This window comes from Schistocerca americana, chromosome 1 (genome assembly GCF_021461395.2).
Source record: "Schistocerca americana isolate TAMUIC-IGC-003095 chromosome 1, iqSchAmer2.1, whole genome shotgun sequence".
In the NCBI taxonomy this organism is placed as follows: domain Eukaryota; kingdom Metazoa; phylum Arthropoda; class Insecta; order Orthoptera; family Acrididae; genus Schistocerca; species Schistocerca americana.
The window spans coordinates 21,116,381-21,142,999 of NC_060119.1; the positions used below are offsets into that span (position 1 = coordinate 21,116,381).

At 47.3% G+C, this 26,619-nt stretch overlaps 1 protein-coding gene across 1 annotated transcript in view; it reads right to left on the bottom strand.

The window, feature by feature from the left end:
• Positions 1-26,619, bottom strand: part of LOC124623105 (carboxypeptidase E-like) — a 415,742-nt gene that overhangs the window by 128,426 nt on the left and 260,697 nt on the right. Inside the window, exons 5-6 of the mRNA XM_047148899.1 lie at positions 9,431-9,592; positions 3,987-4,049 (exon numbers count right to left, since the gene is read on the bottom strand). Of these exons, the coding sequence (XP_047004855.1) occupies positions 3,987-4,049; positions 9,431-9,592 (225 nt within the window). The remainder of the gene's footprint in view (positions 1-3,986; positions 4,050-9,430; positions 9,593-26,619) is intronic.

A 26,619-nucleotide genomic window follows, 5' to 3' on the forward strand; every position in this document is an offset into this window, starting at 1 on the left:
ACCACAGTGCTATCATCCTACGTGAAACAGTTTTGGAAGAAGACGTTTATTATTTCGACGATTTCTGTGTCATCTTGGGTTTCACTGCAATTACGGCCACAGAATCTCTCGATACACGGCTCGGGATCCGTTTACTGATGTAACATACGACCAAGACTTTCTGGGATTTTTTGTCAAGTCGGCAGAGAGAACTAGGTATTTTAGTTTCTCTTTCTTCGGATCTAGGACTTCAGAGCAGTTTCTCTAACTTCCTTGCTACCTTACTGTTTTTTCTGTTTCATAAAACCCGTCGCGTCTCGCTCACGTTTCTGTACGTTCCTTCAGAGTCTGATTTGTCACTCGTATGCCACGCCATTTTAAATAAACGGTTAGTTCTAATTAGAATTATTTAACCAGTTTTATAGAGCAAGCTACCAACACCAGGAACGAAAAAAATGTATTTAAAGAGTTTATTTAATTTTAGAAAGTGACATTCCGACACCATTAGCAGAAGAGGCTTACGTCAAGCACGCAAAGCATTGCGGGCCAGCCAACCAGTGCAACCCGAAGACGTGAAACACAACACAACACAACACAACACCGCGGCCGTGCGAGCACCACCCACACCCCAGACACAGAGGGACGCGCGCGGCTGCCGCTGCTGGAGCTGGAGAGGGGGAAGGGCGGTGGCGGCGCGTCTGCAGAGCACACCAGAGCTCCGCAACAGGAGAGCACACGCACTCGGCGAACGACACGCCTCAGAGTACACGGTAGCGTTAGCTGCGCAACTTATCGCGATACAGAGGGCGTCTCACGTAAGGCACGACCCGCTTTTGTTGCAAAACGGTTCTAGATGTCGAAACAAGATTGTCGCCAAATGATAGTACTCACGGGGGGCGCATAATTTTGTTAAGCTGTTGATACATGTAACTCTTATATCGAGCGAGTTAAGTTACTCGGGTGTTTGAGGTTCTTCGGTATACTGTTCTACAGGTTGTTAATGTTGGCACTGAAGCGTTTGGCAAAACTACCTCAGGAATACGCACGAAATATTGAAATTAGGTAACGAAAGAGGAACATATGAAAACGCAACAAATGAAGCAGTGACAGGGCAATACAGACGTCTAAAAATGTGCCTGACGGAAAGTATAAAATGGCAAAACAGCAATGGCTAGACGACAGATGCAAAGATGTAGATGTACGCATCAGTAGGGCGAAAGATAGAAGCGGCTTATAGGAAAATTAAAGATACACTATGTGATCAAAAGTATCCGGACACCCGCGAAAATGTACGTTTTTCATATTAGGTGCATTGAGCTGCCACCTACTGCCAGATACTCCATACCAGTGACGTCGGTAGTCATGAGACATCGTGAGACAGCAGAATGGGGTGCTCCGCGGAACTCACAGACTTCCAACGTGGCAGGTGATTGGGTGCTCACTTGTCTCATACGTCTGTACGCGAGATTTCCACACTCCTAAACGTCCTGTTTCTGATGTGATGGTGAAGTGGAAACGTGAAGGGGGCGTGTACAGCACAAAATCGTACAGGCCGACCTCGTCTGTTGACTGGCAGAGAGAGCCGACAGTTGAAGAGGGTCGTAATGTCTAATAGGCAGAGATCTATCCAGACCATCACACAGGAATTCCAGACTGCATCAGGATCCACGGCAAGTACTATGACAGTTAGGCGGGAGGTGAGAAAGCTTTGATTTCGTGGTCGAGCGGCTGCTCATAAGCCACACTTCAAGCCAGTAAATGCCAAACGGCGCCTCGCTTGGTGTAAGGAGTGTAAACATTGGACGATTGAACAGTGCAAAAACGTTGTGTGGAGTGATGAATCACGGTACATAGTGTCGCGGTCCGATGACAAGGTGTGGGTATGGCGAATGCCCGGTGAACGTCATCTGCCAGTGTAGTGCCAACAATAAAATTCGGAGGCGGTGGTGTTATGGTCTGGTCGTGTTTTTCATGGAGGGGGCTTGCATCCCTTGTTGTTTTGCGTGGCGCTATCACAGCACACGCCTACATTTATGTTTTAAGCACTTTCTCGCTTTCCACTGATAAAGAGCAATTCGGGGATGGCAATTGCATCTTTCAACACGATCGAGCACCTATTTATAATGCACGGTCGTTGGTGGAGCGGTTACACGACGATAACAACCCTGTAATGGTCTGGCCTGCACAGAGTCCTGACCGGAATCCTATAGAACACATTTGGGATATTTTGGAACGCCGACTTCGTGCCAGGCTTCACCGACCTACCGACATCGATACCTCTCCCCAGTGCAACACTCCGTGAAGCGTGGGCTGCCGCTCCCCTAGAAACCTTCCAGCACCTGACTGAACGTATGCCTGCGAGAGTGGAAGCTGTCATCAGGGCTAAGGGTGGGCCAACAGCATACTGAATTAACAGCATTACCGATGGAGGGCGCCACAAACTTTTAAGTCATTTTCAGCCAGGTGTCCCGATACTTTTGATCACATAGTGTACGTCTGGAAAAAAAGAAGGAGTTGTACGAATATGAAGAGCTCAGATGGCAAACCCGTATCAAGCGAAGAAGGGAAAGCGGGAAGAAGGAAGCAACGCACGGCACGGCTACGCGTGGGAGATTAACTCGAAGAGAATGTTGTAGAAATGGACGAGTAACAGAATGAAGACGAGGTGAGAGATATACTGTGACATATACTGTGATGAAAACTTCACAGAGCACTGAAAAATAAAAGTCGGAACAAAGCATGGCACTGCCTACTAACTACTGAGATCTTTGGGAAACGCAGTATAAATACGTATTTTAAAACGGAAAAGAAAAAATAGAGAGCAATGAGAAGACGTTAAATTTCTGAACATTTGTTTGTAACGGGTGGAAACTGTTTAAGAGTGCACGTCGTCTAATATTAATCGGAAAAAAATTATAGCAAGTTAAATGGAACAGTCTAAGAAGGAAGGGAAAAATATAGCAGGTTCAAGTAGAAGAACGAACATATTTTTAGAATTGAGTTGTTTAAACAATAAACGTTTATGGAGTACAGAGATTGAAAAGAAAGGTACATACAGCAAAACGGCTCACTGCAGCTAAAGCGTCACACTTATCTTTGTAGAAGAATTTGCTGTCTGAGAAAATATTCTGCTTCAGGGCATCCGCACGTTAAACGACGTGTTTTCTATACGATTTGTTGTAATAAAGTGGTCATAAATGTCTGGATATGCTACGGTAGCACGAACACATCTCTGCAGATGCTCCACTCGACGAAGGCGTGAGAGAGTGTTTCTCTACTGTGTGTCTCCGAAACTGGAACGGAAGCATAATTTTAGTTCCTGGCTAGTATTCGAAATTCGGTTCGCATGCTCGAATTTGTTTTCGACGACATGTTGCCTACGAGTTCTCCGTAGCGCGTTAACCGCCCTCGAATGCATCGATGACTTCACACTGCTCTTCGGGGCTTTCTCCGTGCGTTTTTGAGAGTCGGTACTCGAGTGAACGCCGCCTTCGGAAGGGAAAGCCCTGTGTCTGCAGCACTGTACACACGCGCCAGTAGCTGCTACAGGGCGAGTAATCAAAGTTCAAGGACACGACAGGGACTAGCAGAAAAGTCCGGGAAACGTGGGTCCTGAACGCCATACCGTACGAGCTGCGAGCACTTGTCGGAGTAGAACAGACGTGTTGAGCAGTGGCGCAGACGAACAAGTGCTCCTGGTTCTTACGATACGCACTTGGCAGCCCAGGTTTACTGGACAATTTTTTCTCGTTTCGGTGGAAACTCGTAACTCTGAAAGTACGGAAAACAGAGAGGTTGCATTAGTAGAGGTTTATTTCACAGCATCGAAGACGAACAAGTGCTCGTAGCTGTTACGGTACGTACTTCGGAGGCCACGTTCGTTATACTCTTTTGCTTGGAATGACGGTTCCTGCCGTCCCTCCGGCAGCAGGGGGTGGGAGTGCGGGGTGGGGGACCAGTAGCGGCAGCCGGGCTGGGTGCTGCGCTCTGCTCTCCTCTCCTCTTACCTTCTTGCAGCGCGAGTCGAAGCCGTAGTAGATGTCCCGCGGCTGGCCCTTCAGCTTGGCGCACTAGAAACGAAATGACACAAATACAGCTGGTTACGGCACACACCTCGGCCGCTAGGTTCGCTTGTCGCTCAGACCTGCAACACGACTTTCCACGGTGAGAACACTGTTAAGTTGTACTCTACGCTTGGACAACATGTCACGTAAATGGCCGATACAGTACGTTTGACACCGGAAGATATGAAAAGGAATCTTTTAAAGGCGCGTAGACGCTACGCCAACGGAGGCCGGGATCTGCTCTCCGTGTGCTGGAGGAAACCGGGCGGGCCCGTCTAAGCGGTCGGCCTCGGCTGGAATCCCCCCCCCCCCCCCCCCCTCCTCCTGAAGCTGCCTACGGTGTCGGCTGCTGCGGTACACACCTGTTGCTTTTCCAGAACGGTTCTGTTTGTTCAAGTTTTTCAGGACAGTCACAAGTCGCACGTACTATCTTTTATTGACCGGTTTCGCTCCTTAATTTAAGAAGAGGAAGTGTTTGATGAAACTCTGGAACTTTTAAAGTACAGTGGTTGGCTGCTAAATTAAAGGGCGAACCCAGTCAATGAAACGTACCCAGTGCGACGTGTCGTTGCACGAAAATTCCAGCAGCTGCTGCTTCCGCCTGCTCTGGCTAACGGCCTGAATTTACTGCGTTTTAAAGTAGTGTAGCATAGCGTGGAATATGGAGAGAGCATTAAAGCTGATACGGTTTTGTCGTGAACGGGAATGGTTATGAGACCGTACGGACTGCTATTATAAAAGTAAACCAAAGAGACTAGACGCTTGGAAAGTGATGTGCACGATGTGAAAAAGGAAAAGCTGTCTTCATCGACATCTTTTCGTCACGAACGACAAAGAGAAACAAATAAAACTGGGGGCAACTATTAACTTTGTGCTGCAGGCAGAGTTCTCCTAAAAGACGTCTAGTCTTTCGAAATTTCAGTGTGTACACAATTTAAGAACAGTTTCAAATTTGTAGCCTCAACTGGGAAAGCATTAGGAGGTAGCCCATATTCCAATTCAGCTCTGACCTTAATTTTGTCTCAGCACACTGCTTCCTACTTTTTAAATGAGAGATCGTCCACCAGCGTCGTCTGTTCTTCTCCTTCTTTTTCTGATGATGAGCTTCTTCCAGTAACATAAATACTGCAAATGCGACGAGCGCTAAATCCTCTTCTCCGCTCACAATACCGGCCGGCGAAACTCTCGTTAAAACGCTACTTTGTAACGATAATAGGACGGCAGCAACGACGACGAGAAGGCGAACGCGAATGCACTGGCGGCCGACGACGCTGTGCCGCCGCGTCGTCGCCGGCCTGCGCTCGGCTCCTGTGTGCGCGAAGTAAAGAATGCCGCACTCTGAGCTTCAGTGTTGTATTTCCTGGTGCACAGACCGTCTTCTTCTGAAGACGTACCGAGCGAGGTGGCGCGGTGGTCAGCACACTGGACTCGCATTCGGGAGGACGACAGTTCAATCCCGCGTCCGGCCATCCTGAATTACGCTTTCCGTGATTTCCGTAAATGACTCCAGGCAAATGCCGGGATGGTTCCTTTGAAGGGGCACGGTCGACTTCCTTCCCCGTCCTTCGCTAATCCGATGAGACTGGTGACCTCGCTGTCTGGTCTCTTCCCCCAAACAATCCCATCCAATCTGAAGACACCATACCGTGTACTGCGATCAGGATGAGACAGTCGTTCTCGAAATGTCTCCCCACGCCGTGACTGCCCATTTTTCGGCGACATAGTTTCTTCAAGTAGTCGTCGTCCAGCGAGGCGTGGTGGAGAGCTTCTGCGACGTCCCGGAGAGCTACTGGCTGCCTGCGGCTGGGGCTGCTTCGTGCCGTGATGCGGCGGACGTGCCTCTTCCGGCACTCGGTTCTGTTAATAGTGTGTCGGCAAGTTCCGGCGCTCCAGACTCGAGTAATCGTCCTCAGATTCCTCGAGATCGCAAACAGCGCTCGCGAGATGATAAATGAGACTGCAGGCGAGAGAGAGATCAGCTGGGCGGGCGTGTAGGTTAGGAAGGCACGGGCCGAGAACTCGAAAGCCTCGTACGTGAGCCCATTCCACTGCTTTTAGTCGGCCACAACTATTCCGATCGTACTTCACTGTAAACAACTCGAAGCCATCGCGTTGCAAAGGCGCCTTGTCTGGGCGCCTTGTCACGGTCCGTGCCGCTCCCCACGTCGGACGTTCGAGTCCTCCCTAGCGCATGGGTGTGTGTATGTGTGTGTGCGCTGTCCTTGGCGTAAGTTGGTTTAAGTTAGGACAAGCAGAGTGTAGGCTGAGGGACCGATGACGTCAGCCGTTTGGTCGCATAAGATCTTACCACACTTTTTTTTTTTTTTTTTTTTGCCTTGCAGAGTGTGGCTCTGCAGATTAGACAGGCTTTTTGAACAGGCATCTGCTTACGTCGTGGTGTGCTCGCTTTCGCCCTAGTTGGATCAGCCTGCTCGAGTGCACTACACACCAACGTCCCATCCTGCCCCGTCTGCCCGTGTGTACTCGCCCTCCCACGCTGGGGCGTATATCAGCAAACAGGTGCGTAGCTCAGCCCTCGCTCGCTCGGCAGAATCCAGACAACTCGCCGCAATACGGTACGAGAGCGTCGTTCACTGTCTGCATTACGCCCCCACCCCAGTCCGTTTCCGCTTCGTCTGGGTCTCTCTCGCTCTCGCGACGGGGATCGGCCTGAGCGGGAGCGCTGCCGCAGCCTCTCGGCCCACAGACGGCCGCAGACTGACAGTCCGTAGTGGCGCGGCGCGTCTCGGCGGCCACAGTGTTGTAGGACGAGGGCTGCGGCACGGCCCCGCGCGGCTGCCGCTCGCTGCATTTGTTTACTGGAAGGATGCGGTTTTTACAGTAAACGGGCACCATTTCTGGACTTTGCCAAGTCCTCGCGCGACTTGCAAAACACTCCCGACGTACAGTTTTGATTTCTGGCACGAAAGACGTTATTTCGTGCACGAGTGTCGAAGACTTGCCCAGGCTCCTGACGTGGTCTCTGCTGCGGCGAAGCAAAAATCGATTCGATATTCCGTGCTCCTGAAGGATGGAGAAAGTTCAGTTGTTGGGGATGGATTAAAATAATAAAATTTTCTCGATCTGCACTTACTTGTGATCCATTTTCTAGCGACACGTTTCTTCATCGGGCACCTGTGTACCGACAGTCTACCAGTTCCATACCGAGCGAGGCCGCGCAGTGCTCAGCACACTGGACTCGCATTCGGGAGGGCGACGGTTCAATCCCGCGTCCGGCCATCCTCATTTAGGTATTCTGTGATTTCCCTAAATCACTCCAGGCAAACGCGGAGATGGTTCCTTTGATTCCTTTGAAAGGGCACGGCCGACTTCCTTCCCTCATCCTATGAACCGATGACCTCGCAGTTTGGTTTCCTCCCCCCAAATCAATCCATTCGGGCTCCACCATCAGTGTGTGATAACCAAACGCTTTTACGGTTTATGTAAATATGAAAGGATTCGATTTTTAGCGAGGCAACTGATGCAGAAATGAAACAGTCTGTAAGAGCAGTGTTGCACTTCCGTGACTTTAAACTGGCCGAGGTCGCTAGCGCATGCTTGTGCTATGGCGCTCCACCTGGCGCTAAGCTGACTCGAATGGTGGTGGCGTAAAACAATGTTCGCTCCATTACTTGGTCGGCAAGGGCAGGAGAGGTGGTGGACAGCGTCCCGCACTAAAGTCCCAGCCTCTGCGCAGCGCCACACCAGCTAAGGTCGCGCGGCGACCACCCGCCTGTCGGACGGGGAGGCACCCTTCTGCCACCCTCTGCCTTCTGTCATCATCATCACACGGCACAAACATTACACTACACTCTCCACCCACACAATACATACCTATAGTGTTACAAATCTTTCATGGAGCATGTTGCAAGTAAATAACAAAAAACTCAATATTGCATGTAACGACAACGTCTACTTTTCAAGTTCTCATTTTAGTTGAATGACGTTCACTGATTCATTTTTTGCCTTATAAATACAAAAATTTGGTTAAAATCTTTTGTCGAATCATTTCACAATATGCTGAAGTTCTGCGAACCGGAGTAATTTTCACGCCTGAGTTAAAGAGTCGAAACTGAGTTACTGGCAAGCAGACTCCTTTCCGGGCAGTTGAAATGTCGCCTCCTCTCGAAACACACACACACACACACACACACACACACACACACACACACACACACACACACTGACGATATTATTCCTGCAGGCTGGCGTGTTATAATTGTGTAAAACCTGTTTCAGTACTTTTTGGCACAGTTGATATAACGTTATCAGTAACGAGGTCAAGTACAGCGAATCGACGGCAAGGTGGGTCACGAAAAAGTTAACGCGACAACATAAGGCAGCAAGATTCAAAGTGTGTATAAACTTGAAAGAAGGCTACGAAAGACAAGGTGACGCTGTCCTAAAAAAGATTTAGTATGTGACGGACCTCGGAGTCAACTTTTCAACCGGCGTTCAGCAACAACAAGGAGGTCGGAGAATTACTGGAAAAGTGGCTCACACAACAACACGAAGACTTCTTTGCATCGACATCGATATAGTTCATCCCGACTCCAAGTGTAGACATATACCGGGTGATCAAAAAGTCAGTATAAATTTGAAAACTTAATAAGCCACGGAATAATGTAAATAGAGAGGTACAAATTGACACCCATGCTTGGAATGACAAGGCGTTTTATTATAACCAAAAAAAAAAAAAAATACAAAAGTTCAAAATATGTCCGACAGATGGCGCTTCATCTGATCAGAATAGCAATAATTAGCATAACAAAGTAAGACAAAGTAAAGATGATGTTCTTTACAGGAATTGCTCAATATGTCCACCATCATTCCTCAAGAAAAGCTGTTGTCGAGGAATAATGTTGTGAACAGCACCGTAAAGCAAGTCCGGAGTTATGGTCACGCATTGGCGTCGAATGTTGTCTTCCAGCATCCCTAGTCGGTCGATCACGATACACTTGCGACTTCAGGTAACTCCAAAGCCAATAATCGCACGGAGGTCTGGGGACCTGGGAGGCCAAGCATGATGAAAGTGGCGGCTGAGCACACGATCATCACCAAACGACGCGGGCTAGAGATCTTTCACGCGTCTAGCCATATGGGGTGGTTCTAATAAAACCCCATGTCATTCCAAGCATGTGTGTCAATTTTTATCTCTCTATTTACATTATTCCGTGGTTTATTAAGTTTCCAAATTTATACTGACTTTTTGATCACCCGGTACGTGGGCATTATGTTAACAAGTAGTAACAGTCTCATCTTGTAAAAAAAAACCACTTTTTTCAGCATCTATTTGCGTCTTTAACTATCGAATGTCCGTACAATACGTGAAACGTTCTTTACTCATTGTTAAAGCTAAGGTAATTTCGCTGGCTGGCTGTACTCACGGGCTCGGCGAGGCGCCGCAACTGCAGCTGCGCGAGCAGGTGGTTGTTGTAGTCGATGTGGGCCTGCTCGTAGCTGAACATGACGCGGTCCAGGTCCGGGAAGTTGCGGTTCAGGTCCACGCTGTTGTTGTTGTAGCGGCCGATCAGGTAGTCGGTGCCGCCCTGTCACAAAGAACAAACCCAGCTGACGGCCGGCAAACTCTTCTCAGAACCCGAGCTCCCGGAATGTTAACACTAATGCAATGCTGCACAAGGTCTGCGTTCTGGGAGAGTTAACGGGCGCACCTGGTCGGTACTTTCTCGACTAAAGTTTCTACGACAGATTTTTGAGGGAAAGTACGACTCGTTGTCCTGAAAACGGTATCGGATCTTAAAAGAAAGCCATTCTCTAATGCAACGCGAAGAGCTGCTAATAAACAACACCTTTAAGAAATTGTTACAGCAGCGTAGTTAAGGATGGAATGAACTTGTGTCGCTGTTACTCAGTGCTGCAACCCGCTCGTATGAGTGAGCTGCAAGACACTAGGAGTGGAGCGGGCTGCCCGGGATCTCGCACACACAGCAATTGCAACAGTGAGGAACAATATTTTTCATTGTCCGTTTCTAGGGGTGGAATGCCACTAACCTGAGTACAACGTCCGTTTCTGTGTTCCCTGGACTCACGCTATTATGATGCCACACACCGTGCCATAACAATTTTATGTTGCCTGATGACAAGTTCTCGGAAGAGAATGTTTGTTTTCTCAGCAGCTCTCTCTCTTACGTAAGAATGATTTTCTTTACGTATTGGCGCGCAATGTTGGACCACCTAGTGTCAAATCTGTCATTAATGGGATCATCTGCTTTCGTTTTTCATAACTGGCGTAGTGGACAAGCAGTGCTTTGCAAAACAGCAAATGAGAATTCGGGAAGGAAGTGTACATTCCTCCTCTCTTTCATTTACTCTCGGGACTCCCGACCTCCCTTTGCTATTGTCTCACCTGAAGCCCAATGTCGAGTCGTCTACGTGATCGAGAAACAGACGGAACTGCATCATATTTATACAGAAAAAGGAATATCATAAACCTGAGAGTCAGCTCGCAAACACTACTTAAAAGGATACGATGGACTGCATTTCCAAAATGTAGAAAACCTGTATGGGATGTGACTATCAACTATGCGTAAAAGCGAGAGTGAAGAAGAGGCGCCAGAAGGAGACGCCGCTGGAAAGCGCTGCAGTCAGCCGCCACTGCTGCACATAATGACGAAACTACAGCTCCAGAGAGGGCTGGGGTGGGGGTGGGGGGTGTTTGGGCGTCGCGAAACCTCACCGCCCGCCCCCAGACAGAAGGCGGGCACTGCAGTAGCGCCCCGAATCCGTCTGAGCCACACCCACCCGCCCCTCGTTCAGTGCACTCGCCTGGAAAATTGTCACAGAGGCAGGAGACGGACACCTCACGCTGTACGGCACCCACACAGTTTAACTCGACACTCACGCCAAGTTCACGTCTTCAGGGTTCAGTACGTTAGTCGCTAGAAACAGAACCCTTATAGGATCAATGTTTGTCCATCCGTCTGTCTGTCAGACTGTTCAAAGCCCTTTTTTCCGGAACAGGTCGACGTATTAAGTTGAAATCCGTGTGACTTAATGAGGTCAATGGTCTCTCGGTGGTGTAATAAAAGTTAGCTTCTAAGTCTAAGCACTGAAAAGATAACGCCATTTGTGTCACATATTTTGATACTCACAAAGACAATGTTCAATACGTACAAGGTAATTCCTGTTGGCCCAGATTCGTGAAATTTGACAAGAAGGAGGGCTCCGCAGTACAACCGAAGGAAAAAAAACAAAAATTGCAAATTTGTAATTATATTACACGAAAAAATTGTCATTTGTTGTTAGACTGTCTGTCTGTCTGTGTGCGTGTCCGTTAAGACCCCACCTTGCCACGTACCGGCAGCCGCGCTCGCCTCGCCGCCGCGACGCCGCTTCGGTACGGGAACACCAACTCTCCCTAGTTGCTGTCGTATGACGCAGGTGGAGACTCGTTTGGCGCTGCAGCATTTCTGACGAGTCTTCGTACGTTTTGAGAAACACGACTTGAGTAAATCTCCCGTTTGCCGTGTTGCTCGTTCGCTAAGCACCTCTGCTCCCCCCGCCGCTGCTTCGCTACGACGCCAGGTGCCGCACCGCACCCCTCTTCACCACAGAGTACCGAGTACCGAGTACCGAGTCGTGCACCGCGTGCTGCCTTCCGAGTACGTGTCACGCACTCTGATACTCGCAAATTCAGTCGGTAAAACGTGCAGGGTACTTCCCCTCCATGTAGAAACGTGAAATCTGGCACGAACAAAGGCTCCACGGTACAAGTAGAGGAAAGAGATCGCGTAACTGTTAGCCTATGTCCGACGGAAAAATACTTGTCTTGTCATCTGTTACCTGACTCTAAAACTGAAATTAAAACATTCCGGAAAGTGTTGGAATTCGTGGTATCGATGCCTTGCCGGTTTTAGTGCCGATGACAGGCAAAAATCGTCGTCATCTTCGACTCGCGGAATGGGTGAATTGTCTGGGTACGTAATTAAGTTTGTACGGGACCCTCGGTGTGCGACTTCTATTCAGACCTCCTGGCCAGTTTTTAGGGTTGCGTGCCTCAGTCGCTGAAAGGGGCACACTCACACGATGACTGTGCTGTCCCTCCACCCGACCGTCTATCTGTCGGTCGGTCGCTCCGGATCCCTTCCTTTCGGGATCGAAACATCTGTCGCGTACTGACTCTCGCCCTGTAAAAGCTTGTAACACAATGCGATCCAAAGATACTGCCATTTGAGTCACACATTTTGGCAGCTTCCCAGTGGCCATGTCAACAACAGGCGAAAACAGTCGAAGTTCTCGACCCTGCCACGACCCCCTGGTGCTGTGACGACCGCTTCACCTTCTGCCTTCTGTGCAGAACTAACAGCCAACATTCTCAAGTATTTGTTAGGTGTATTCCAGTGTCTGTTTTCCCCAACAGTTTTTGCCCTTTACTAACACCGCGGAAGTTATTCTCCGATGTTTTAAAACATTAGGAGAAAGGCCAACATGTCCACAATTTAAAACAAATGAGATACAAAATGGAAGGTACAAGTAGGATAAGAAAAACTAAATGCATCACGGGACACAAGTGAATCTAAACACGTCCCATAACATAAGCCCACGAAAATACAAAGTTCAGAATAATCCCAATCTATCAGTATATACATTTCGTACAAAGAATATCTAGTCCATTACGAACAAAAGGAACCGCTAATTCCAGTCACGTCAATTCTGTTCCATTTATTGTAAGATATTCCAGTGCAGACCACCTGTTACCATCAGTCTGTGTTTCTGCGCTCCTTCCTATTAATATTAATAATTATTTTACGTCAGTGTTGTAGTGAGACAGTAAAATGGATGTAGAACGTATTTTTGTGAAGACTACAAACAAGACTAGCAGAACGGGGAAGAAGAATGATTCACAAGAGGAACATTAATGTTTCACTTGTCAATTTGTAATTTTTCCCCCTGATGTCACATACCAAAATTGTGTATTATAGCAAGCTTTATAAAATAAGATGTATGGCATTTTCAAAAAGAATATATTTGCTTTGAACATCATTCAAAGCCGAACATGTCCAAATGGTTCATGAAAATGAGAGCATGGCCATTTTTAAATGTACTGTTTATTTTCATTGCAGATGTGATTTACAAATACGAACTGCATTTTGGCACTGAACTAAAGGTGTTTGCATTGCAATATGTTATTTTCAGTCATATATAAGTTCAAGTAAATCCTACGTTCACTGTGAAAAACTGCATTTGGTACACACGTTCGCCTTTGCATGTCACCTCTTCCCCACACATCCTGTCACCCTGCCTCTACTACGACTCACAGTGCATTTCCCACTTGTTAGTTCCCCACCGCTTCTGCGGAGAAGCTCCTCATTGCTCACATTTTTATCAGTCCACTTAACAGTCACAGTCCTTCCGTAACACCACAGCACACCTCAAATTCTGTGACACTCCACTGTGCTGGGTTTCGCGCAGTCCACGATTCACTGCCACAGAATGCAGTGCTCCAGGCGCACGTCCTCACAAACTTCAGTAGCTGGACAAAGTGGGCAAAACTCCATGTTGCATTGTTGTCAACTGTACTCAAGATCGCGGATCCAACATGGCGGACACAAATGTGGCTACATGACAGTGACGTCATGGTGGGAAGTTCAAATTTTGGCGGGAAAATAGCTCATTGGGCCACCTCCACCATCCTCCTGCCCACCCCTCTCTCTCTCCTCTGGAAAAGGACTCAGTCTGTGCTGGGTTGCCGGATAGGATGATCGTAAGTACGCACTGTCTATTTAAACGATTTGAGTTGTCATAGATAGTGGCTCCATCCGGTGTGTTCACCATGCTGAGGTCCGGAGTCCAGCTGACCTAATTCACAATACCACCACCACGCGACTGTGTCGCCCTCTGCCTCTCCGCTCGCGTGACGTAATCCAACATGGCAGTCTGGGGAAATATTGCGGGGAGAGGACTCAGTCTGTGTCTAGTCGCTGCACTGCAAGGACGGACGCAATTGCTTACTGTGTCCAGTGGACGAGATGTCTGTGCTGGACACAGACGAGTGTATTAGGTGTAACCGTGCATCTGAGGATAGAGTCAGTAGCAGTGACATTTGGTGAAGACGAATTCGCTTCATGAAACAATGAATATGCAGCAGGATGGGGCTAAGTTACACTTCGCAACTCACGCTGATAAATCCGTGTGCTGTAGCTGTAGATCATTCGATAAAAGTCCAGTCTTCCGAAGCGCAAGAAGCAACCCGTCCACCCCAGCGCCTCAGCTGCCCGCTGCAAGAGAGGCTAGAGGCTACTCGCCGGCTGACGGCGCGGCCACGCAGTAGCCTCAGGGCTAAGGTCTTCCTATCACGTTGGAAATAGCCGCGGGCCCTCCTCCTCCTTACCAGCCCCGCCGCACTGACACCCTTTATCATTGAGCATGAACTGCTTTGGGAGGTACTAGACCTGCTGTTGTGCAACATTGTCACATACATAACTTGAAGATGGCACGGGAGCTACATGTACCACTGCACAAAGAGAGGGTGAGAGATAGCTTTGCAGATGATGCGACAATATTTAAACAATCACACGTTTTATTCCATGGAATTCCACCAACGTCACAACTGAACACAGACCCAAAAGAAAAGACCGCGGTAAACTTCTAAAACCGGCCCTGAGACACTTGACGTGCTTTTGTGGGAAATACCCCTACGTTGATCACGAGTTGCTTCAGGATTTACTAAATCCAACTGAACATGTCTCTGAATACACTTTCAAAATAGATCAGTGCACAGTAGTTTGCGTCAATTTTGCGATGTATAACGCCACTGACTATAAAGAAAAGGTCGCTGCACACTTGTGAAACCTCCCTGACACACTTCACATACTTTTCCGGGAACGGATCACAAAACCGATATCAGCTGCAATATCTGATTTTACACGCTAGAATGACGATATTTGGAAGTCGAAATAAATATCTCTGTAACTCTAGAAACAGCACGCTTTCCTCTTCTCGAGTTTTAGCTGCTTGCTTGAAGGCACTGCCAGAGACAGAAAAATGTCTGTATCCTACAGCTGCTGTGGTTTTCATCTCTTTCCTGAAACGGTGAGTGGGGTAAGTTTATATTTTCTGTTCCTGCAGTCAGGGACGTTATTTTCCTCACTTCTCGAAGCACACACTGACGTCCAAGCACAGACGGAAAAATCAGAACAAGCACACAAACAGAATTCGAAGCACTGTCCTACAAAAGAGAAAAGTGGCTGGAATTTGACGTAAATTTTCGGTGTCCTACAGCTTCTGGTCTGGAGATGCCCTAAAGCCAGTGGTGGGGCGCAGCATTCCGCCTGACCAAACAGGACGAGGATGGTCTGCTTCGACTTGCCTCTCAACACTCGAACAAGGAAGACAGCACATGACTCTCAGATACCTTGCCCCTGACTTGTTTGAACCAGTCTCTAGAGGTTCCTTAGTCCTGCACAAAGCATGTTTTGTAAATGAAGAATTCTCGTTGGTACTTATTGAATTTACCCGCCGAACTGCAGCTGCTGCTGCCGGTGTGGCAGCACTATCCACCGTGCCGTTTTCTGCAGATGAGACTTTCAGCGGCAAAAGTATTTTGTACAGATCGAAAAAAATGGTTCAAATGGCTCTGAGCACTATGGGACTCAACTGCTGAGGTCATTAGTCCCCTAGAACTTAGAACTAGTTAAACCTAACTAACCTAAGGACATCACACACATCCATGCCCGAGGCAGGATTCGAACCTGCGACCGTAGCGGTCTTGCGGATCCAGACTGCAGCGCCTTTAACCGCACGGCCACTTCGGCCGGCGATCGAAAAAAAACTGCAGTCATATTGCACTGACAGTTAAACAGTGCAAAAGTGGTCTACAGAGCATGAAAAATGGAAACTAATGCCAAATGCACTTACTCATGTACACTGATCTCATGCTGTCGAGGAAAGTTTGAATTTTTTCGGTACGGAACCCGCCAAACTGCTGCTGCTACCGGTACTATTTTGAACAGATCGAAAAAAAAAACAACATACAGCAGTCATATTGCACTGACTGTTAACCCTGCAAAAGTGATCTACAGATCATGATATGCAGAAACTTTTGCCAAAGACACTTCCACAATTACACTGCTCCGGTACTGTCGAGGAAAGCTCGAATTTTTCAGCGTAAAACCCGTCTCCAACTGGGCTATATCACCACATACCATATCGACGTAGTAAACACATTTCGTATCCTGCACCAAACAAAATCATCACGTCTGCATCCTGCATATAGTTATAAGCATAAAGTTATAGTACTCGGGCGTGCATATGATGCAAAGACAAATTCGAAAAAAACCACAACCACGTGCACCGTACACACAGTCGCAGCACTAGGCATTCCCCGCGAGACTGGTCAGAAACCCACCGAGTCAGCCGCCCACGCAACGCGAACACCCTGGCCTGACGCGCCATCAGAGCGCAGCCACTCTCCAAACTGGTGTGCAAATGCTGGGCTGTTTCCCCTCGGCACAAAGGCGTTACTGTTTGCGGCCGCGACCTGCACGCTTGCTTGCTGCCGTGCTTTCTGGGATTACAAGAACATATGTATTTTCACATAGTTTTCCACAACGTAGACAATTTACGCGATTCTTGTCCATATGAAACATAAAGCAGTGTGCCACCGATCGCTTGCACAGTACAGTCCCGAAGATCAAGACTAGGAATTATACGGAAACCCGAAACTTGAGCAAGGTGCAGCAAGATGGGACGTGCGGCAGTCCACTCAGTAAGCGAAACTCTCGTCTCGTCTCGTCTCGTAGTGAAGTGGCGCAGGGCCGAGGGAGAGCGGCGTGCCACCCACACACGCCTCCATATCCGCACCCAGTGACGCCTCTGCATGTGAGGATGGCACGGCGGCTGGTCGGTACCGTTGGGCCTTCGTGGCCTGTTCGGACAGAGATAACTAGAAACTTATCTCGTCTGCGAAGATCTTTACGTGAAAACTCGAAAATAGAGGAGACTGATTGTTCCACTTGCGAATACCGATGCCAATGTCAATTCCAAATCATCCTTCTACTTCACTAGGTGTTTCTCATGTCTTAGAGAACTACCAAACATCTCTTCCACTTGTCTTTCACCATCTAGATGCACACAACACACACTACAATCGATGTTCTCTCAACCAAATGAAAACAGGAAATGTGCAGAACCAGTCTGGCAGACAGTTTATATGGGAGGGAGTAACTGTCCAGCGCAAACATTCGCCCGTATTGAATCATCTCAAATTCCCACGGAGAACAAACGCGATCACGAAGGCTGCCCGACACACAATGAGTTCGCTATTCACCCGCCTGGAGGGCGGCACGGTTAGGTCAGCTACGTTCCTGTACTCCAGCTGGCTTCTCCAGTTCGGATGCCTCCCTCCGTAAGTCGGAAATGTCAATCGTTCCGGGCACAGCCCACCGCTGCCACGTACCTCCACCCCCTCCCTCCACCCAGCCAGAATTGTCGTAGAAAACCAGCCACTACATTTTATCACTGAAGTTACAGTTAAATATTACGATTGCAGCCTCAATCTGACGACATTCGACAATGAGCGAAGTAACGGTAATACCTCCTTCTGACGACTGTGGCTCTGGAAACACAAATATCTGTACCATTCTTATGACTGGACATAATTTTCCACATAAAAAAATCTTTCATTCCGCTTAAGGTTATCACTATTTTCCACGTCAAATCCACACGACAGGACAAAGCCATTTTATTTGCACATGTCGGAATACACACACACTTTATGAGCCCGCTGATCACAGCGAATCTATCACACATTAGGGGACGACGAATAATACTTCGCCAATAACTGAACGCTGGTGACACCAAACACTAGTGAGCAATGGATAGGTCTGTCTCATTTGTGTTTCGTGTTAGTGGTACCAGTGTGTCTTGGAAAGAGGTGCGTAATCATTTTATAAGCGACCACCTATTAAGAAAGCACTACTGCAGCGGTTATGTTACTGTCACAAAGGTCTTGGTTCTGCCGACGCACACAAATATCCGTGTTAAAAATTATACAACCTTTAGAAATCGTGGTATGGTATTGCTTCCGAATGAAGTGGTTTCCCCACAAATACCGCGACACTAAATGTGGACGGTGATCGCTGGGATGTGTGATAGCAGTGTGAAGGCGCGAGGTGCTCGTGGCCGGCGGTGTAGGATCGTAACGAGACGACCGAATTCGCAAAGCGATTCAGCTGAGGAGTGGAATGTGATATGACGCCGGTATTTGCAAATCCCTCATGCCGCCCCTACAGGGTTTTCCCATCTGTGCTTACACCCCAGTGTGTGTGTTTCGAGAAGTCAGGAAAATAACGTCCCTGAATCCAGCAGCAGCAAATATACACTACCGTTTCAGAAAAGTGATGAACACGACAGCAGCTGTTGGATTCAGACATTTTTCTCTCTCTGGCAGTGCCTTCAAACAAGCAACTAGACTCGAAAAGTGGTAAGCGTTCTGTTTCTAGAGGTACAGAGAGATTTATTTCCACGAGCAAATATCGTTGTTTTGGCGTGAAATTCAAATATTGCATCTGATATCTGTTTCGGGGTCTGTTTCCCGCAAAAACGTGCGAAATGTCTCAGGGAGGTTTTACAAGTGTACAGCCATCTTTTCTTTGGAGTCAGTGGCGGTATACATCGCAAAATTGACGCAAACTACTGTGCAGCGATCGATCTCGAAAGTGTATTTGGGGAGATCCTCAGTTGGATTTAGTAACTCTTGAAGCAACCCATGCTCGAAGAGAAGGGCATTTCCCACAAAAACGCGTGATGTGTTCCAGGGATGGTTTCACATGTGTTCCGCGGTCTTTTCTTTTAGGGCCTGTGTTCAATTGTGGCAGTGGTGGTATTTCTCAGAATAAAACGTGTGTTTGTTTAAATATTCTCGCACCATCTGCAAAGCTGTCTCTCTGTCTCTCTCTTTGTGCAGTGGTACATGTAGTTCCTGTGCCATCTTCAGTATGTATGTGACAATGTTGCACAACACCAGACGTAAAGCAGTTCGTGTTCAGCGACAAAGGGTATCCTTGCGCCGGGGGTGGGAAGTAGGAGGGGGGACGCGGGTACCTCCAACGTGACAGGAAGCCAGCAGTTCCGCGGAGCCTCCGCGCACATGGGTAGCCAGGCGGCCTCTCTGCGAGCGGGGCGTCTCGCCTGTTGCGCTTCACAACACTGACTGCACTTTTATCTGCACTTGCAGCACACGCACTTATCAGCAAGAGTTGCGAAGTGTAGCTTAGCCCCATCCTGCTGCATATTCATTGTTTCATGAAGCGAATTCGTCTTCACCAAATGTCACTGCTACTGACACTGTCCCCAGATGCACGGTTACAGCTGATACACTCGTCTGTGTCCAGCACAGACATCTCGTCCACTGAACACAGTAAACAATTGCGTCCGTCCTTGCAGTCCAGCAACTAGACAGAGACTGAGTCCTTTTCCTGTAATTTTTCCCCAGACCGCCATTTTGGATCACGTCACGTGAGGGGGCGAGGTAGAGTGGTGTGGTGGTGGTATTGTGAACTAGGTCGGCTGGACTCCGGACCTCGGCACGGCGAGAACACCGACCGAACCTCCTACTGTCTATGACACCACGAATTGTTTAAATAAACAATGCGTACTTACATCCATCCTACTCGTGTCTGCCAGCCCAGCAGAGACTGATTCCTTTTCCTGGCAACTTCCACATGGGCGAGGGGAGGGGAAGAGGGGTGGAGAGCAGGATACTGGAGGTAGTCCAACTGACGTAGTTTCCGGCCGAAATTTGAAGTTCTCTCCATGACGTCACTGCGACGTTGCCAGATCTATGCCCGACATTTTAAATAAATTTGGTAATAATGCAACGTGGGGTGACGCCCGCTTTGTCCCCTACAAACGTCTCCCTCAGATTAAGCCTTACGTTGCATGCTAGCAGACTTCTCTTAGCGACAAATGGCCTCTCCGCACATGCTGCTCTGCTTCGTATATCCGTCTCGCTTCCTAAAGTGGTTCAAATGGCTCTGAGCACTATGGGACTCAACTTCTGAGGTCATCAGTCCCCTAGAACTTAGAACTACTTAAACCTAACTAACCTAAGGACATCACAAACATCCATGCCCGAGGCAGGATTCGAACCTGCGACCGTAGCGGTCGCGCGGTTCCAGACTGAAGCGCCACGGCGGCCGGCTCTCGCTTCCTCCTTCCGAGGCAGCACAGATCGTGCACTTGGCCTACTTCGATGCTGAGGAAAACGTTGGTAGGATATTCAACGGCGATATGGTCCCAACAAATTGGAACGACGAGGCATACATATCTACAACTGTATCGGTACCTTCACCGCAGAAAACAAGACATTCAGTAAAATTATCACAAACCACACTGAAAAATATATTTTTTGATCAACTAAAGAAACAGTCCGGCTTTAGAACTGAACCGTTTGCAAATGCTGCACGAAATTAAAACAACTGAACAGAGAGTATGAACCAGGACCGTGTCTGAAAACATATTTTTTGCGAAGGCTTCTGCCTCAGGCCCAATTAAATCTCTACCCACGTCCTTGACAAATAAGGTATCGATTGAGACTGCGTTAACCCACTGAGAGAACTGCTATAGCTCACATCAGACTCGGTCAGTGTACTGAGAAACGTACAACTGGAAGATGAGTCAGACATCGAGGGTCTGTACCAAGGAAACTATTCTTAGGATCCTCCTTCTGATCTTTAAAAAGCGAATGCGAAGAAGGCACACTTTTTGGTGGAATACATTCGCACCTTCTCCGTTTTGCTGATGATACCGTAACGCTTACCTCCAGTGCAGACCAGTTTCGACAGCGAATGGGGAGAGCTTAATGGAGAGTGTTCGAAAGCAAACTTTATAATCCCTTACAGTAACTTCAATATTGTGTACAAGTTATACACTGAAAAGAAGGCAGCGCAAGTTAACAATGAAGTTATGCAAGCAGTTGTTGAGTTTCTGTTTTTTAATTTTTAGAGTAGTTAAAGACAGTGAGTCAGCGGACAGCAAAAGAAGTTAAGAGAGGAGTAAAACTGGCCTCACGTGCATCGCTAAAACTAAGCCTGAGACGCGCCTCATAGCGAACTTGCGCGTCTTCAGCCGATGTGCTGTTTCCACCTTCTGTACAGTGTTTCGGCGACCAACCCAGTCGTCTTCCTCAGGTGCTGCGAGTTTTGCCGTTCTGTGTACTCGCTGTGTCGACTAGGGCTGTAGGTAAAATATCGATACATCGTTATAACATCATTTTCCCCCACAAAGTATCGATATACGTCGGGGATATTTTCTCCGATATATCGATATCAAAACGGCAATATGAAGTGCAGATATTTTTGCTTTACATTTTTTTTTCAGTCTTCGGTACATATTTGAAGTTGTTCTTTTGAAATTTGGTAGAACATAATTTTACTTTTTACCGTGTGAAGGAGTTACTACTTTTTGAACCTTCAACGCGACCAATCTTTCTCTTTGACTGTGTGAAGCAAGTATAGGTGGCACAAAAGCAGAAGTCAGTTTGCAATGGGTGGGTGGGGGGGGGGGGGGGGGGGGTACCGTAGTGAGTGGAATAACAAGATTTCCAGTGTGAAGAATTTTTAACGCAACTAGTGCGTTGTTTCTTCACATCGGCATTCTTCAAAAACAATGGCTGAAAACGATGACCGAAAATCTAAATGACAAGATTGGTCTTTGGAATGGGCGGAAACGTGTGAGAGGAACTGCAACATTTAGCTTCGCCACGCAATTTTGACACTACAACTGCTAGGTCGCTGGTGTTGACAGAAACGAGAAAAACAGGTATGTCAACATAAAGTGTTCCGGGCAAATTCGATATGTGACGAAACCGAGCGACGGACCCATCGTACGTCTTCTGTTGTGCCAGTTACCTGCACTTACCTTTGTCAGCAAAGTGGTTGTCTGCGAAGTGTGAAGGAGCACCGTTTTCCTCTCAGTTCTTCAGAATAGGGAGGGCTGCTAGTTTGTTGGCGTACAGAATATCTAATAATAAATCAATACTTAAATATACAGCTCTGAAACCGGCAGTATATTTACAATGTGATGCCGATGTTGTTAATGGTCGGAACGCCGATATTATCTCTGTCAATACATCGATAGTTTTTCTTGATATATATAGAGATCCGATATTGATAATTTTATAAATATCGATATATCGGACTCCCGGTATTTTTAAAAATATCAACAGTCCTAGCCTGGACTCCAGCCAGACTGTCAGCTGTTGACTGATCGCAATGCGAGGGGTTCTAGACCCAATGTGTCAAAAGGCTGAAACAGCAGGGTTGCATTCCTTATGTCGGAGTCTCGGATTACGGAATGAGAGCAAGACATCGGAGAATATTCTTTAGAAGTGAACGAAGTAAGAGGTCGAATGTCAAGGAGGGTTAGAAGTCGAACTGGCAGTTCCGGATCGGCCTGGGGAATTCAGATGGGGAATCGGGTGGCTTGTGACCTAATGGGTTGGTGAAATGGTGCGGTGAAGACTGAGCTTTTTCATAAAATGTCTGTGCTTGTTGGTGAATGATAGTACGAATTTTCGGAATTCGGAGGTCGGCTGAACGACTAAATTTGGTAAGTAAAGGGGAGCATCTATTGCAATGTGGAGAAATTTATTCTCTATAATTTGAACTTTCTTGAAATTGGTGCCAGCTGCTAAGAAGCAGATTGCAGAGCTATAACTGATTTTGGACAGTAGAAAGACTTTGTAGATACGAAGTTATGTTGTGACGGTGAGTGACTGCCTTTTGACTAGAGGATGCATTTGATATAGAAGGAGATTGTGCTTATTGCACACATGATCGACGTAGTGTTTAAATGTGAGTTTTGAGTCGGTAACGAGGTCAGGATATCTACTGTTTGATTTCCGCGGTTCGATGGTTCCTTCTGAGGTGATTTCTACATCCTGAGGTACTCTTATGTTGGCAACCACATTACAGCTTGAGTTTTTGCCACGAGTAACACCTACATCCGGCTAGCCCGAACTCACAAATCGAAGACGAGTCGAACAGGACGGAGTCGGATTAGTGTGTGTGTGTGTGTGTGTGTGTGTGTGTGTGTGTGTGTGTGTGTGTGTGTGTTGCAACTAGTGTCGGTCTCACGGCGCTATTTATAGCCAAGTTCGATTTCCGACGTTCACTGCTCCCTTTGATGCTCTCCTGTTGTACAGAGCACGGACTGATATTCCGTGAAACGCAGATTTCCTCGACGTTTCGCAACTCTGACGAATGTGACGGTAGTCGAGCTTTAAATACATTGAGTCTTGGACCCCAGGCGTTATTCAAACCGAAAACGCATCCCTGTGTGTTACGGTTTCTGACGTTTGCCACGCCGGACACTTGCCACGATTTTACCTGCTCCGAAGGGTTGGGCCCCTTGCCTCCCCCTCCTCCTCCTCACCCGCGCCCGACCCCTGAAACCGCATTTACTAACTCCACTTTAGTGACACTGTCATCAGTAACACTGCCGTCGCTGTCGCTCAGTAAAGGTACTTACTGAGCCTTTCCGTTGGTTTACTTAACATAGGACGAGAATCTCTTTGGATTTTCCGCCACATTCCGTTGTGGAAACTGTTAAATACATCTCGCACTGATATCCGCCGCAAATTGCGAGCATCAGTAAAACTTCGCCAATCTTGGAGGTTTTGCGTTCGTCTAAATTATACGTGCCTTTTTCGGTGCTATTGCAGCAGCTTTCTGTCGTGTTTTGTGTACCGTGGGGGATCAGTTCCGTATCTTATTAATTTATTTTATATGAATCTCTCGAGCGCTGTGATACTATTTCTTTGAACTTAAGCCACATGTGGTCTTGTTTGGAAGGATCGGAGGCTCTCTTTTAGAAAGACGCCAACCGAATTTTTAGCTACTTTTATAAACAGATATATTTCGCGTTTAGTTTTGGTGAATTTCTTTGTTACGGAGTTGAGCCTCGTTACGACTGTGTTCACTAATCCCTATATCCGTCGTTATGCTCAGGATTATTTGTGGCTAAGAGGTCAAGTGTGTTTCGTAACCATTTACAATTTGAATGGCCTCGTGAACTAATTGTTCAATTTAAAAAAAAAGTATTTAGAACAATTACAGAAGTTGTTTTTTTCTATCTACAATAGGGTCTGACAATGTATTTTTGTCAACATACGGAAGGTAGATTGAAGTCACTCCCAACTATAATTGTAGAATAGGGTTCCTATTTGTGATGAGACTCAAGTTTTCTTTGAACTGTTCAGCAACTGTTTCATCTGAGACCGGGGGTCGCTAAATGGAGCCAGTTATTAATTTATTCCGGTTGTCGAATATAAACTCTGCTCATACTAACAAGGGAACCTCCCCATCGCACCCCCCTCAGATTTAGTTATAAGTTGGCACAGTGGATAGGCCTTGAAAAACTAAACACAGATCAACCAAGAAAACAGGAAGAAGTTGTGTGGAACTACGAAAAAAATAAGCAAAATATACAAACTGAGTAGTCCATGCGCAAGATATGCAACATCAAGGAGAGCATCAGCGTAGGAGTTCCGTGGTCACGTGGTCAGCGTGAGCAGCTGAGGAACGAGAGGTCCTCGGTTCAAATCTTCCCTCGAGTGAAAAATTTATTTTCTTTATTTTCGCAAAGTTATGATCTGTCCGTTCGTTCATTGACGTCTCTGTTCACTGTAACAAGTTTAGTGTCTGTGTTTTGCACCGCAAAACGGTGCGATTAATAGACGAAAGGACGTGCCTCTCCAATGGGAACCGAAAACATTTGATCGCAAGGTCATAGGTCAACCGATTCCTCCACAGGAAAACACGTCTGATATGTTCTATACGACACTGGTGACAGATAATAATTGTCTGAAAATAAAAAATTAAAGCTCTTCACTCAAGGGAAGACTTGAACCCAGGACCTCTCGATCCACGGGACCACGGCGTTCCTGATCTCGCGTTCTCCTTGATGTTGCCTATCTTGCACATGGACTACTTACTTTGTATATTTTGCTTATTTTTGTCGTAGTTCCACTCAACTTCTTCCTGTTTTCTCGATAGATCTGTGTTCAGATTTTCAAGGCTTATCCACTGCGCCAACTTATAACTAAATCTGAGGGGGGTGCGATGGGGAGGTTCCCTTGTAAGTCACAGGAACTATCTGCTTCAATGTCACTTGTGAGCTGGAACACACATTACATTATTTTTCCTTAAGTTGTACTTCTTGTTTCTGTTGTGCAGACCATTACAATTACGGCTTTTCCCTCAAAAACCGAGGATGCTTTCTCTGTGACCTTATAAATAGCAGAGCTAAACAATGTAGAACAAGAACGTACGTTACAAGCACAGCATTGTGTATTACTTCATTTCTTTATTTCTAACATTTTAAAATTGTACGTCGACTTTAGATGACATGTCAGTCATAGATGTTCTTATCTCTATTTAGTGAACGTATCTTCAGTCACGTTTTGAACATTGTCTCGCTACACCTTATTAACTAATGTTTCGCCGCAAGGGATATCGGATTTTAGAGAATAAATTAATATGGAGTATGTCGTTCTTATTTTAAAACATTCACATACCCATTTCTTCTTTCCTTATTGCCTTTTGGGCGTGCAGTTGTAGTAATTAAAGTAGGCACAAATGCAGTGATCAAAAAGAAATGATTAGCGTACATTCGCATTCTCTTTACATCGTTCCTTTCTTGTTGCTCCTTGCTGATGGACTGTTTCTATAACAATCAGTAAACGTGAAAGGAAGCTACCGTACAGACAGAGGGATCTATATTTATACTTGGCAGAACTAATTACATACTGACATAATCGTCGGTATTGCTTTCGTTTCCCAAAAGTTATAAATATTTCGATTTCGGAAAAGAAACTCTGTATTTCGCCAAGATGTCGAAGAAGAAGGTCCCTTACGCACTGGGTGTATCGAGTAAGATGTGGAGACGGCGGTTTGAAAGCGGACAGAAGAAGTACCAGGAAGGGCGTCCCTTACCTGAGGGATCGCTACTCAAGCTAGCTGGAGAAGGGGCAAGTGTGGCAAATGCCCGGCGTGGTAAATGTACGGCGTGGCAAATGTCCGGCATTCTTCCTGACAGACTGGGCACTTGCGCCGCCTCCGCCGCCGCCGCCCCCGCCGTGACCCACTTCACGACAGCCGCTCTGTTCGACTGTTTCCCTCCTCTGCTGTCGTGACGGACTGCTCCACGCAAGGCATGCCACATTCACACCGAACGCGGCGCGCACCGAGCTTTCCGAGACCTATATCGTCTTTAACATTACAAATAATACTTTTTATCTTCGTCGAAGGGAGCGATATAAACTTGATACTGGGCCAGCACGGGACACACAAGCGACTCTCCGTCCCTCTTGCTCGGCCTCAGTCGCATGCTCTTACTCGGGCGTTCTCCGTTCTGACTGCACCGCCGGTTCAGTCCGATGTTCTGAGCAGTCATTTTCCCTCGGAACGCCAGTCGCAGGCGTTGCGATTCACCGACGCGGCTCTCCTTGTCTGGAAGTGTTCGAGGTCTCTAACACACAAGTTCTTCGCGACGGATGTCGATATCTCGAAGCGTGGGTCCTGGGGTCAGCGTGTGTAGGTCTACTGTATGCACG